Source organism: Pelobates fuscus, chromosome 12 (assembly GCF_036172605.1).
Source record: "Pelobates fuscus isolate aPelFus1 chromosome 12, aPelFus1.pri, whole genome shotgun sequence".
In the NCBI taxonomy this organism is placed as follows: Eukaryota; Metazoa; Chordata; class Amphibia; order Anura; family Pelobatidae; genus Pelobates; species Pelobates fuscus.
This window is the reverse complement of record NC_086328.1, coordinates 133,633,573-133,648,480: the sequence shown is the minus strand read 5'-3', so window position 1 is coordinate 133,648,480 and position 14,908 is coordinate 133,633,573. Positions and strand designations below refer to the sequence as shown.

The 14,908-nt window shown below is 36.1% G+C and overlaps 1 protein-coding gene across 2 annotated transcripts in view; it reads right to left on the bottom strand.

Moving 5' to 3' along the window:
• Positions 1-1,106: 1,106 nt before the first annotated feature.
• The window catches only part of LOC134579116 (sodium-coupled monocarboxylate transporter 2-like), a 64,291-nt gene continuing 50,489 nt past the window's right edge, over positions 1,107-14,908 (bottom strand). For both annotated transcript variants that reach the window (XM_063438289.1, XM_063438290.1), the window contains exons 8-15: positions 11,107-11,195; positions 9,710-9,822; positions 8,482-8,549; positions 8,117-8,203; positions 5,911-6,116; positions 4,296-4,399; positions 3,114-3,241; positions 1,107-1,529 (exon numbers count right to left, since the gene is read on the bottom strand). In XM_063438289.1, the coding sequence (XP_063294359.1) occupies positions 1,365-1,529; positions 3,114-3,241; positions 4,296-4,399; positions 5,911-6,116; positions 8,117-8,203; positions 8,482-8,549; positions 9,710-9,822; positions 11,107-11,195 (960 nt within the window). In that variant the 3' untranslated portion in view covers positions 1,107-1,364. The remainder of the gene's footprint in view (positions 1,530-3,113; positions 3,242-4,295; positions 4,400-5,910; positions 6,117-8,116; positions 8,204-8,481; positions 8,550-9,709; positions 9,823-11,106; positions 11,196-14,908) is intronic.

Sequence of the window (14,908 nt, the reverse complement as noted above, 5' to 3'; positions counted from 1 at the left end):
CATAGAGATACAGAGCCACATTGGTACTCAAAATATTTTTATTGAGTTCTTCTTTGTTTTTAAAACATAACTATTCTTCTCTATATCTCATTATAGTATACCATAAATATACAGAGCCAAAAAGAGTGGAATACAATGTTTGCAATAAATGTGACATTTCCCAGATAACATTGGACAACTAGTTAACTAAAGACAACTCGACTTGCGGAACAGCAAAAATCTAATCTCACAAAAGGAAAAGAATATATTTGCTGCCACCTGATTTTCATGAGATTCTTTCAGTTCTTTAAATTTTATGGTTATTTGGAAATACTTTATCATAGATTCATAAAAAATTAAAATATTTTTACTGCAATTTTATCATAACAGAAACTGCCAAATTATAGCATTTTTGTGAACATAGGTTTGGATAAAAATGGGCTTTATAATTCATTTAAGCCCAAATACCACTGCTCTGTTTTTTATTATAATTATTATTTTACATTATAAGATAGATAAAGAAGGAGAAATATATATGGTGTTAAAAATATACAAAATAATACTTCCAGTGTATCGCATCTCCCAGGGAAATACCATCCTTTGTTTGCGCCCAACACAAAAACACCAAGGTATGTTTGAAATAAAATGAAATTTAAAAAAATATTGGAAGTACAGTATAAAGTGGAGAGTGCTAACAATCTACCAACAGCCCACATGATTGAATAGTCCGTCACAGTCAGAGAAAGTCCTTCAATGGTGGTAATCGTATTTGTACAATGTCATTCCCTCCGAGAATGATGAGAAAAAGCAAAGAGTGCAATACTGTATAAAATGTATGTGACAGAAAAAAGAACAAAAATATAACACAAAATAAATACAGGATGTGAAACTTAGTGTAGAACAATGCAAAAAAAAAAAAAAAACACTACAATAATTACATAGTCCACATCCATATTCCAAAGAGATCCTTCGTAATCCTACACACTTTGTTCAGGTCATAGATTTATTATCTCTAGAAAAGATGTACCACCATAGTAGTGGTTTTCAAACTTTCTCAGTCAAGTATCCATAGAATATGTGGATATGAGAGGGGTCTGATGGTTTATAGTTTTGTTTGCACCTTTGATGTACCTGTTCAAACCGGTGGAATTTATTATCATAAAGCACATGCACCATTTCACTTCATTACGTTTTCCTTTTTTATCTTAGTTTACAGATAGGATAGAAGAAGAAAAAAAATAAAAAAAATAAAAGTGGATAAATACTATACAACTGAATGATCCTATTTTCTATAGGATATTTCTATAACCACAAAGAGGCTATATACAAACGCATACATCGATTTTTTATGTTACAAATACTACATTACATATATTAACTAGCAGTTACATGTAAGATTCTTTGTCAATGTCTAAGTTTGTGTATGATTTTTCTTCAGTGTTATAGCCTGGTGGAGGTTTCTTGGATGACTCATTGTCAAATCCGTTCTCAGTCGGTTGATCTGTTATTGCGTCCATTTTAACATCTTTTTGGAGACTTTCTTGATGGTCCTTAAAAATAAAATAGAATGAAATAATTTAAATATGTGTAAACATGGCTAATTTTGTTATTATTATTTTATAGGATGTAGGAAACTGCCATTATATGGGTTACAGCAAATATTCTGTCTTTCAGTGGCCTCCCTATTAGACATCTGTAGATATCTTCTAATGCAAACATCGAAACATAGAATATGACGGCAGATAAGAACCATTCGGACAATCTAGTCTGCCCAATTTTCTATATACTTTCATTAGTCCCTGGCCTTATCTTATAGTTAGGATAGCCTTATACTTGCTTAAACTCCTTCACTGTGTTAGCCTCTACCACTTCAGCTGGAATGCTATTCCATTCGTCCAATATCCTCTTAGTAAAGTAATACTTCCTGATATTATTTTTAATCCTTTGCCCCTCTAATTTAAGACTATGTCCTCTTGTAGTTTTTTTTCTTTTAAATATAGTCTCCTCCTTTACTGTGTTGATTCCCTTTATGTATTTAAATGTTTCTATCATATACCCCCATCTCATTTCCCTCCAAACTATACATGTTAAGATCCTTTAACCTTTCCTGGTAAGTTTTTTTCCTGCACGGTTCCTCCATGAGTTTTTTCCTTAAACTGGTTCCTCCATGAACCAGTTTAGTAGGTGATATATAAGCACACATTATTCCCCATATTACACTAGCCATGCTGTTAATGTAATTAGATACATATATACTGCAGATTGGTTAAAAATAAAGGGTTACTCCATTGCCCAAATTAAAAACAAAATATAAAAATCACTCTTTAGTAGAGTTACCTCAAATGACAGAATGTATGTATTTAATTATGCATTTTTTCATTGGCGGTATATCTAAAAACAGCTTTTAAAACTTGCATTTCTCTTGTGCGATGGCTTTACAAGCCCTCCCCCTCTAGCCCCGCCCAGACTTTCTGTGGCTGTCCAATCACAGACTTCCCAATACAGTTCAATGAGAAGTCTTTGCAAGGCAGATGCTCTGGGCAATTGCTGCCTCTGGAGTTTAGATCCACTAAGCTAAACAAACCAGGAAGTTACAGGACCGGCTGTCTGATTGAAAGCAAAGGAGAGCAAACAGGTTAATTTATGAAACTGCTAAATTCTATTGAAATCTGCACTTTTTGTAAATTAAAGAAAAGAAGATTCACTCTTCACACATAAAGCATGTCAGCGAGCTAAAGTACTTTAGGGGTCCAGAGTGTCCCTTTAACATAAGGAATGACAACTATATTTCTAAGATTCAAAGTTCTGTAATGTACATTTGAAACAAATATCATTTGTTAAAACCTGATTAACCTAATTAAAACAGTATGTATTCAGGACAAAGATTCTAGAGCATGTTGACCCCTAAGCAGAGTAAAAGTCCTTCTAGAAAGCTAAAACTATAGCACATACAATCATCAATGTATAGTTTTAAATAGAAAATGAAAGATGCCTATTTCCCCAAGATGTGCTCTTTGGTGACACAAAATAGTTCATTTTAAATGTTGGATATCTCACGTTACCATATATGGTATCTAACTAATAGCAACAGGAACTGAAATGGTTGGTAGGTTGATTATTAAGTTGATACTTACAAAATCTTCTTCACTATCATGACGAACTCCACACCAGCACTTGGCTTTGTATTTGTCCGACCAAAAACAGAAGAGGTTACAAACTGGTCTGATTAACAATGGTTTAATGTTCCGGCCATGCTCACGCCCTAAATAAATTACATTGAGAATTATTCTTTAAATTAATAATAAAGAATACAATATTTAATAATATATAATAGTGCAATAAAAAGGAAGTCAGCAAATAGAAGCATATAAGCCACAAGAGAATTGTGTGTGAAATACAGATTAGTGATGGCTTACTTTTGGCATTCCAGACGCTGTGAACTTTAGCTCAAAAATGGTTAGCCTCTCATTTTACTGAGCATTAGGACATTCTCAGCTACAGCAAATGTTAACTTTACACGAATGAAGTTTAAATACTTCTTTGTTCAATGTTAACCCTAGATTTTAACAAGTAAAAAGATCACCAGTATTAAAAGGTGAGTGCGATTGTGAGCCACCGCAAACCTCTTGATATATTGGACGTCTGCGCTTTCTTCTAATACTACAGCAAGGCGATCAGGGGTTTATTTAGATTGCAAGCTCACTTGGAAAAGGCCCTCTTCAACTGCTGTTCCCATATGTAACGCATTTTTTTTAATTTTTTGTAATTAAGTGTAGGTCATGTTTAACTATTGTACAGCTCTGCAGAATATATTGGAGCTATGTAACTAATTGCAGTTTTATCCTGTTTTAAAGAAAGGGGGATAACTATGTTCCACTATTTCCTATGGATTCTAGTATAAATCTTGAACATAGAAAATGAAGTGGATGAAAGAGGTTTTGGTGTTTGGTTAAAATAACTATATATTTGCATATAAAACACTGTGTTAGGTGATATGACGAAGACCAGACTCCTGGTTGAAATGTTATCACCTGTATAGTTGCCAAAATAAGGGATCTCTTGTCTGCCGGGCTATTAAAGATTCAACAGCTGCTCAATCTGGATCGAGACTCTAGTACTATCCATAAGTGATCCTAGCATTGTATCATTCTCAAATATCTGATTGCTCCACTGCATATTCACTAAAATCAGATTTTACAGTACTCCACTGCCAGAATATTACATTTATAAATACATAATAATAAATACCAAAAACCTAACATATAAGTACTAATATACATAAAAATATATATTATAAAAGTCAACATTATACTTGCCTGTTACAAAACTTATTAGGAGCCCAATAATAATGCAGGACAAGCAACCCACAGCACTGTAGTAAAGGTATGAGATACTATACCAGTTATCTTCAAGGACAGATCTGTGTAAGGAAAGATTCAAAGTATATCAATACGGTCAGTCAATATATTACTCACAGTAAGGAAAATATCTATGTTGACATGATGTGTTTGTCAATTTCAAGACGTCCCTGCTCTGTTGCGTTCATCTATGTTCGGGGAAATGTCCTCGAACATAGACAAACGCAACAGATCAGGTAATCCCTCTAATTCCCACGACGGCTCGCACTTACCACCCCGCGAGAGAGTGTGAAGGCATACATCATAATTTGTAAATAATTAAAAAACCCTTTGTGTATACTCAATGATCTCCCTCAGCGCTGGGTCAGCGATCCACCTCCTCCAATATATTCTGACATATGGGGGGGGGGTGGATTAATGTGCATGCACGGCAAGCACCAAACATGTATTAGGCCCTCCCCAGAGGAAAACCTTGCTTCTAACAACAGATGATTTTAAACATTGGTTCATGACCAGGTAATATGAAGTTTCTGTAGTTTAGCAAAGGATTCCTTTTTCCCCAAAACATATCACTATATGTATGTGTTGACTCCATGCTACAGCAGACCCATCAAACCTATTGAGCAGACCCATCAAACCTTTTTTAATAGACACTTATTTAAAAGTCTCATGGAAAGTGAAACATTAAAGGAAAGACTCCCAGCAGTGTGTTAGAAGAAGATGTAATGTCTTGGCTTACCACATAACAGTTCAAATATACGAGAATTCAACATTTTGGCACCACTGTTTCAGTGACCATTTCTGTACAGGTGGTCCTCTTTTTACGACCTACCTGTTTTACGATGGCTCGCACTTACGACCAGCTCTCTCGCGGGGTGGTAAGTGCGAGCCGTCGTGGGAATTAGAGGGATTACCTGATCTGTTGCGTTTGTCTATGTTCGAGGACATTTCCCTGAACATAGATGTGGGAATTAGAGGGATTACCTGATCTGTTGCGTTTGTCTATGTTCGAGGACATTTCCCTGAACATAGATGAACGCAACAGAGCAGGGAATACCTCTAAGCTATGTTCGGAGAAATTTCCCCAAGCATAGATTAGAGGGATTCCCTGCTCTTATGCGTTTGTCTATGTTCTGTAAAATTTCCCTGAACATAGACAAGCGCACCAAAGCAGGGAATCCCTTAACTCCTCACTTACTGACCAATTAGTTTTAGTTCTACAATTGGGTCGTAGGAATGGAACCCGGTCGGTAGGTGTGAAGTACCTGTATCATCAAACAACCTGGATGCTATTTTTTTTGTCACAGTTTTGATGTTTTAGAAAAGGGTTAGGTTTAATGTTTTTAGGGTATAGGATGTAAAAGATATGATACAAGGTTTTAGGGATTATGTTGGCGATTTTATGGTAAAGCATGGTGTTAAGAATTAGTGTAAGGATTTTAGGATTTCTGATTTTAACTTTATGATCTGTGGTAATCCAGAAGCCCAGAAACCTGCATATCTAATGCTTATTATACACTATTCAATGAAACTTTACAAATAATATCTAAAGAAAATTAAATAATATATTTACCTTGCAGGTGCTGTGGCTGGAGACAGGGTTATTGGTAGAAATGTTGATGTAATTGCTGTGGTGTTAGATGTTAGATTTGCAAGCACACACTGAGCAGTGCTTAATGGCAAGGGAAGTGTCTTGGATGGAGGTGCAGGGTAAATAAATCCTCCAATTCCAACCCAAAAAGACATGATGTATCCAGTAAAAAGACCTCCCAAGGCACCCTACAATACACGGCACATTAAGAGTATAATAATCATAAAATGCTCTAAAATGGAAAATTAGACACCCTTGTATGAAACTGTCCAAAATATGAAAAATAAGAGGTAACAATTAATTGTAAGTATAGTTAGCACAGGAAATAAGGAAACAAACAGTAGCTTTTTATACAGATTTATGTTTAAAAAAAACAAAAAAAAGAATAAAATTAAGTACAGTTACAGAAATAAGCTATTACTTAATTTACAAAAAAGTATTTTGGTGCAAATTATTATGAATGGCACTACATCCAATCCTGCTGAACAGTTCAGAATAATTTATGCATAAGTTTATCGATTTTAGTACTTACTGTATATGTAACAGTAGAAATGTAAAAATAAATGTGGCCATATAGTATTGATAGGGTCAGAGAAATGGGAATGTTCTAGCCCCAATAGCTTTGAGAGCATCAGGTGTCCTCTAGTTGTATAATATTAATAGGGACAGAGAAAAGCAGGCTAAAGTAAATCGATCTGTTTTGGTCATTGTGGTCATTGTGGCGATACGTCCCTGGGGTCTCTGGCCCAGAAGGTAGACCAGTTCAGGCCTAGTATCACCTGTGGGATTCTTTGCATTAGTCCTTACTTTTCCAGCTGGCGAATGCATTGTCTCTTTTCACTGGTGATTCAGTTGAAAGCGATATGGCCTGGCGCCTCTGTTACCAAAGGCATAACAGTTTGGACCTTGGATCGCATGCGCAAACTTCTTCTAGCTCACCTCGTGAACTTCAAAAGGATTGAATCCCTGAGGCTTTGCTTCCAAGGCCACGGAAAATGCTAAAATGCGACTTTCACATTAGCAACATGCCTCAGGGACAGTATTTCAGCTATGATAGTCTGAGCATGTCTTATTCCAACAATGGAGTCTACCATTTCTGCGTCTGTAATATTCACAGTCATCTGTATGGCAGCTGTATAATACATATATTCACCATAAAATAAAATGAACATTGGGGCGGGGCCTGACTGCCATGCCGGACAGACGCTTCTAGTAGGAGATCCTCTAACAAGAGCAGTTATTACTGCAAAATATACCCTCGTTGACAACGCTCGCTACTCCTCTGGTGCTCCTGAACTAATTAGGATGTTACTGGAATGTGTATTCATGTCTCTGGATGTCCACTCTACCAAAGAAACCTGAGCTGCCTTGGCGGCCTGGTGACTCTGGGAGAGTGGAGAAGGGGCCAATCCTGTGCTGTCGATTGGTGTTCCTCCCCTGCTTTGGACTGGTGGTGGTGATCTCATTCCTCTCTGCAGGCCCCTACACTGCTGATGGTGCACGGCTTTCCCGCTAAATGAGTAGCTGGCACTCAAGCGCACACAAGATGGTAGGTGCTGCATGTTTCTCCAGTCCATTCACAGCTCATTCACAGCTCATTCATCCAGTCCATTCACAACTATGCCATACACTGCCTGAATGACATTTTCAAGTCCTTTGTGGCTAATCTGGAGGCACATCTAGGGCCCGCTGCATCAAAGAAGCACTGAAAGCCCATGGACTGTGGGTGAGCGCAGTGATAGAGGCCTCTGCCATGCAGTCCCCCATGTGGGGCCAGCAGCATGCAAGCAGCACGCTGGGCCTTGGGCCATCAAGGGGAACCCTGACACCCACATGGGCCTCACCCAATTGCCACACAGCAACCAAACACCACTACTCAAGTCAGCAAGTGAGCTTCATACTGGTCTGTGAACAGCCCCTACAGGGCATTAGTTGAATCCAAGGCTGGGTCAAGGATTACTTATTTCTAGCCTGTCTGGGGGGGCGCAGGTTTTTTTTACTCGAAGTTAAACTGTTTGTCTGCCTGTACAGCTAGTTACTGTCTACTTTATAGATATTATTCCCAGTGCATTTTGCAGTCCATTAAATGTTATCTACTGTGAAATGTTGGATTTGGACAACATTTTGGCAACTTGATAATGTACTGTCACGGTATGGAGTATTTTTCTGATGCAAAAGCTATGCTTACCTTCCAGTTTGTACATGGGAATAGAATGCCCAAAGTGAATAATCCCAACATGGGGCCTCCACACATCCCATGGATACTCAGAGCAGCCTGTGAAAAGAGTGTGTTTCATTAAAATGATATATATATATGTGTGTATTCAGAATATATGATTGCAATACTTCTATCTGCTATATGATTGCAATACATCTGTCATTTAATTAGATGAAATGCAGCAGTGCCTCTCATTTCTATCAATAACTTAATTACAATAGCACCCTTTATTAATCTCAATAAATAAAATAAACTACTATGGGTTCCAAATACCAAATATTTTAATACATTTTGTAGCCATTAAGAAAAGATTAAGTACTTTAGATAATTCTAACCTGTACGACTCCTCCCATCTTCGATGCAACAACAGCCATCACCGTGCATAGCACTCCAAACACTACACCTAGTAAACGGGATACAAACGTACGAGTCCATCAAGTTCTTTCTATTTAAAAAAAATCACTACAGATGACTTTAAAAAAAATTAAACATTTTTTGAAACATTTGCATAACATTTACTTGGAACCTGAGATGCATGGTTACTGAAATAAACACAGCACAAAATAGTACATTTTCAGTATAGATTTCCATTCAGGGATACCTGAAGATAAAAGAAAATGATGATATTTGTAAGGAACCTAGATGGTTAATGCGAACTGATTTTAATTAATATTTTAAAATGTTACTATAATCTACATGTTGCCCACATACAGTAAGGGCAGTTACATTCAATCAGTGCATTGGGTACTTAGAATGTTCAGATCTCTTCATCACTCTTTCTTTCTGTCTTGTGCAGTATAGTCATAAAGTTTGACCTACAAAGCTTGCTGTAGATTGTGGGGGATTTTAGAGGGGCAGGCACCTAGAAAGCTTGCATTGAAGTTGGCATGTAAGCTTATACATCAATATCCATTACAGCTGTACTAAAAATCTATATTGTTTAAAAGTGTTCATTGTGATTTGGTATAGAGTGCAGGTTACTTTTTTTTCATAACATTTATCCCCATTGAAAAGTGATGGAATTTTGAGCCAAAGTCCAATAAAAAATACCTACAGTGGTTAACAGCCATTAGAGGAGGAGTTAACCCTTGCAGGTTATTATTGCAGTTTATAAAAACTGCAATAATTACCACTCCAGGGTTAAGGGTGATGGGAGTTGGCACCCAGACCAATTCAATGAGCTTATGTGGTCTGGGTGCCTACAGTGTCCCTTTAAGTAAGGGAGAGTGCCAGTTCCAAGGTTCTACTGTATTTACTTAGGAAAATTATTATAATCTTTTTGTACACCATTACTAAATAATGAATGCATGATATTAACTATTATGATATGCAATAAAATTGTCCATTAACTTACATAAGGCTAAATGTTACCAATTTTTGTGAATACATTGCTAATTCCTAAGTACTAAGGGAAAACGCATATTTAGCCCCTAATAAATTGGCTTAAAAGAAAAAAACAAATGCAGCTTACAGAACTTTATTTTTAAACTTGGCCATTTCCAACAATGAACATTGAATAATCCTATAATAATACTATATAGAAAATGAAAAACCAACACTCACATAGCCCTTTGCTAATCCAAGTGCCCTTTCTGTCACTGATATTTTTGAATATGTTCTTCACAATGTCTTCATAGGTAACTGTAGCGAGGGCGTTAATGCTGGCAGCAACTGTGCTGTAACACATAGAACATAGAATTTAAATGAATCAGCAGTGAGTGACAATAAAGTAAGAGGTCCTATTCATTAAACGTTAAATTGTCGTGAATTTGAAAATCGACATTTGGAATTTCTCCTATTCAACTACTTTGACTTAGGGCTTGCAACTTCATATCTGTTGCACTTCAATTTACTGTTAACGCACAAACTGTAATTATCATGAGTATTTTTAAAAACATTTCTGTCAGAGGTATTACCTAGACTGAGAACTGCTGTGTATTCAAAGTGAATTTTAAAATGAAAGCCAAAACAGCCAACTTATAAACAGAACTGGCTTTTTCGAATTTGGTTATTTTGACCAAATCTTAGAAATTCCCTTTGAATTTACTAAAAACTCTCACCAATTCTCACTGTAGTGAATAACCCTATGTACAATTATTCCAGCACTTGATGCCAGTTAATATAATCTTTGGTTGGAAGCAACGCCTGGGATTTACATATCTAGTGTCTATAGGAATGGAATTCACAGGTATCTCCATACCCTTCCCCCTATCTCCCCCTCCCCCCCCCCCCCCCCCCCCCCAAAAAAAAAAAATGAGATTTCACATTGTTTGACAAATTATCTTAACACACATTAGGGAGTCAGCCTGTTCATTTCACTTTATATCCAAATAAAAAAAAACAATGTCCATGTAGCAAAATTAAAATATAAATACATATTACTATCTATCCAAAGAAAGGTTACCTGCACTCACAGTCTTTCAAACGTTGCTTTTGTTATTTCTCTTTTAAATTTACACAATCAGTCAATCATGGTTGATGTTTTTAGTTCCTGTTTGGAACTGTCCTCAGGACAATATATATACTGGAATATTCTTTCAGAACGACGCCTATCAGCAACTACCTTATCTGCTGGTTTCTAAACCTGGCCTTGAACACCAAGTACCTGCCAACTGCCAGCCAGGACCATGAGCTATTTCAACATAGGTCATGATTATTGATTATAGGTGTTCATCACTTATGCATGCCATCTACACCTGTGAACAAGCAACTGCATGTTATTTGGTTGGATAAGTGATGTTTCCATCCAGAGAGCTACCACTGCGGAGCAAAGAAATGCTCCGAAACATGATATTTACTTATATGTATATATTACCCTTTTTAAGTAAAAAAAAAATAAATGTGATTACATTTCTATTTCATGCTTGAAGTCCTGATGATTATATATTACTAGCTTAGCATTAACACAAATCATTTAATTATACAATTATAATTTTCTTTATCAGATAATAACGATTTACCTCAATGTTCCACTGAAAGCACAGGCTACAAACAGACCAGGCAGCCCGGGCATAGATTTAAATATGTCCATTACAAAATAAGGCATCATCTAAAAACACAAACAATATTTGTTAATAAATGTCGGTAGATAGAAGTCAGAATATGGGAGTAACCTGGTATTATGGCAGTAGAAAAGCAGCATAAATACCAAAATAAACATTCTAATAGATGTTTAAAATTACCAGTAGATTAGAAACCAACTAAATACACAAAACTGTACTCAAAAATCCTCCAAGATATTTGAAATGTCCAAAAAGTCTGTTCCTTCTTTAACCCCTTAAGGACTGAGCCAAATGTACACGTTGTGAACAAAACAAAACATAAACAAAACCTGGCATTTGCGCTATGTGTCTGTCCAACCGTATTTCACCTCTTTCATATTAAATGCACCCCCCTATTATATATAATTTTATTCAGGGGAAACAGGGCTTTCATTTAATATCAAATATTTAGCTATGAAACATAATTTAATATGAATAAAAATGGGAGAAAATAATAAATGTTGTTATTTTTTTAGTTCTACATGACATTCTAACTGTCAATGTCATAATACTGTTTGCTTTTACTGCAATAAAATACACATATTTGTACTCAGCAAAGTCTCACGTGTAAAACAGTACCCCCTATGTACAGGTTTTATGGTGTTTTGGGAAGTCCAGCCAAAGGCTGCACATTTCATTCACCGTAGCCCATATATAGAATTGATAGCAACAGGGATAGCCAAAGGAAATCGGATGGGTGTCTAGCCCGAGATCGGGTAGGTGTCTAACCCACCTGATTTCCTTTGGCTATCCCTGTTCCTCAGGCATTATTTTCCCTATCCTCCTGTCGATCATTACCACTCTCTCCGTTTGCGTTATCATACAGCAACCTGGATTTGGAAGCTATTCAGACGGCAGATAGTTGCCTGAGTCGAACGGGATCCTTAATACCGATCAGGGTACTTCATACATCTGAGCGGGAACTCTAATACCGATCAGGGTACCTTCCACACTACTATTATAATGTACAGGACTTGCTGATTATAACCATACCGTACTTATAGTTATATCTTTTTCATCCTTTTCTCACATCGCTTTACTATACCTGGTACCCATGAAGGCACCATTCCGTCTACTTTAATTCTGTCTTTAGCTCTCTTATGCGGTTGCTATCAATTCTATATATGGGCTACGGTGAATGAAATGTGCAGGCTTTGGTATTGAATCAATCTACCGCACTAATTAATTATCTCTTGCACATCTTCGCCCATACTATTAGCTGGTTGGTGTGCACGCATTGTTAAACGTGGGCTTCTGGGATTAGGTGTGAGTGAATGTGTAGTCTGACGACCGTCTTATCATCACGTGGTTTTAATCTGACATTTCAACCAGATGACTGCATTGCCCTTTCAGTATTTTTGCAATACCGTTGCCAATCATCACTTGTCTTTTCTATGTAGCTAACTACTGGTTATTGCTCATAGTTATAGACTTGCTTTTTGATACTTTGTGGCATCGGTATTCATTGTGCATATACTTACCTTTTTAGGTATCAATTAGGTGTATAAAAATAAAATAAACCCCTCTCTTAAAATGACTTGGAACTGACCTTATTTATACACTCAAATAGAGTAAAAAATACATTTATTGAAAAAGTACAGACAAATATATCACAGAAAAGAAAATAACTTTTGCGGATGAAAAATATGTCTATGAAAAAATAGCTAAAAAATCAGCCACATAAAAAATGATAAAATTAAAGTCCAGACCTTATTTGAATGCTCGGCGTCCCGAGTTAGCAAAGATGAATACTGCTGAAAAAAATATCAAATAACGGTCCTCTTTATAATCCAGATGCTGGCTGATATCCGACCTCTCCAAACGCGTTTCTCCGCTTCGGCGGCTTTTTCAATGGATGAGGTCTGTGTCTCTGTGTTCTCTTTATATAGCAGTTTTTGCCGACAATCATTTGCACACAGCAAATCCAAAACTCCAATGTGTAATGCAAAGTTGACTTCTATGTAACTAGTTAGTTACTAAGTGTTCATGCCTAATTGCTCAAAAAATAGATACTTATTATAGGCAGCATATAACCATTTCTATTTTCTATTTACTTCTGTTGCCATAGTAACCCCGCCTGATCGGGTTTAAATGCAACTGCCGTTTCTCATATTAACAAGCATGAAAAAGAAAGTAGAATAACGTAAGATTTTCTGAATTAAACAGAAAGTCAATGATTGTAAATATAACTCCTCCATAATCTGGTGGTTACAGTGTATCCCAATTTCATAACTGGAGATTTCGGCACATAAGATTACTTAACTTTATTTACTCGTGTTACCAAGGTAACACTTGACTCGGTAAGTGAAGAGAACCTTTCCGTTATCACCTTAAGGTTTTTTTATTGTTTTGTATCAGAAAAGTGAGTATCATTGGTCCCCCATAATCTATTCTCTAAATATACCGAGACATGATGTCTTGAAACTTATACTATTAATTTTAAACGGTATAATGGATGCTTTGTTGCTATATAAACAATCCCCAAGTGAATAAAAGCATAACTCCCATTATCAACTTATAAAAATATATAAAAGAGAAATAAAATTAAAAAAGGTGCCCTATAAAAGTAGAAATCTCTATTTATATATATATAAAAAAAAAAAAAAGGATGATTCTATATAGCAGACTAATGTAGAAAATAAAAATAAAAACAAAAATAAAAATAAAAATAAAATAAAAATTATCTAAATAGACGCAAAAAATCTTATATTTGCGCTTCTGCTACCACTTCTAGATATAAATGCATGTGGGATTAAAGATATTATATGCCATTAATTTTAATAAAAAATGGAAATTTAAAGGGGGATTCATCCCAAAAAATGACACAGCTCAAATTCGGCATTCAAACCCTTAGGCTGCAGCGTATCAAGTTGATATATCCATTTCATCTCAGTGATGCCCAGTTGTTTGGTATGGTCTCCTCCTCTCCAGTTTTTATTTACTCTACATATCCCCTTAAAGTTCAAAAGGCTCATATCCGAATTGTGTGTTTGTTTAAAGTGGGCCGATACTGAATGTTGCATATATCCCTTCTTTATATTCAGCATGTGTTCCCTAATTCTAATGTACAGTTGCCTCTTTGTTCTTCCTACGTACTGGAGCCCACATGGGCACTCCAGTACATATATCACGTTAGTGCTTTGACAGGTAATATGTTCTTTTATTTTAAAGGATTCCGTTTTGCTAGTGACTTCAAATACTCCTTTTGTGTGTTTGTGCTTTCTTTCTTTACACGCTATACAGTCCAAACAATAGAAGAATCCATTTTTCTTTGTTGTGGTTATGGTGTTCTTTCTTTTTACATGTTTATTAGTTATTTTCCTTCGTAAGTTCGGTGCACCCCTAAAGATGATCCTTGGTCTTTCCGGTAACATACTAGCCAGAATTTTATCTTTTTTCAATAGATGCCAGTGTCTTGTGAGTATCTTTTTTAGTTGTAAATTTTCTTTGTTGTAGTTCAGAATTATTGCTGGAAATACTTCTCCTGATTCTGTTGCGTTTGATTTATCCTTAATTTTCAATAGGTTAGTTCGGTCTAAATGATCCACTCTACTTAATGCCTCATCTATTTCAATCTCTTGGTACTTTTTCGACATAAACTTTTTCTTTACTTCTTCCGCTTGTTCCATGTAGACTTCAGAGTCTGTACAGTTCCGTCTCAAGCGTCTAAATTCATTGTAAGGTACATTCTTAAGCCATAACGGTAGATGACAACTCTCTT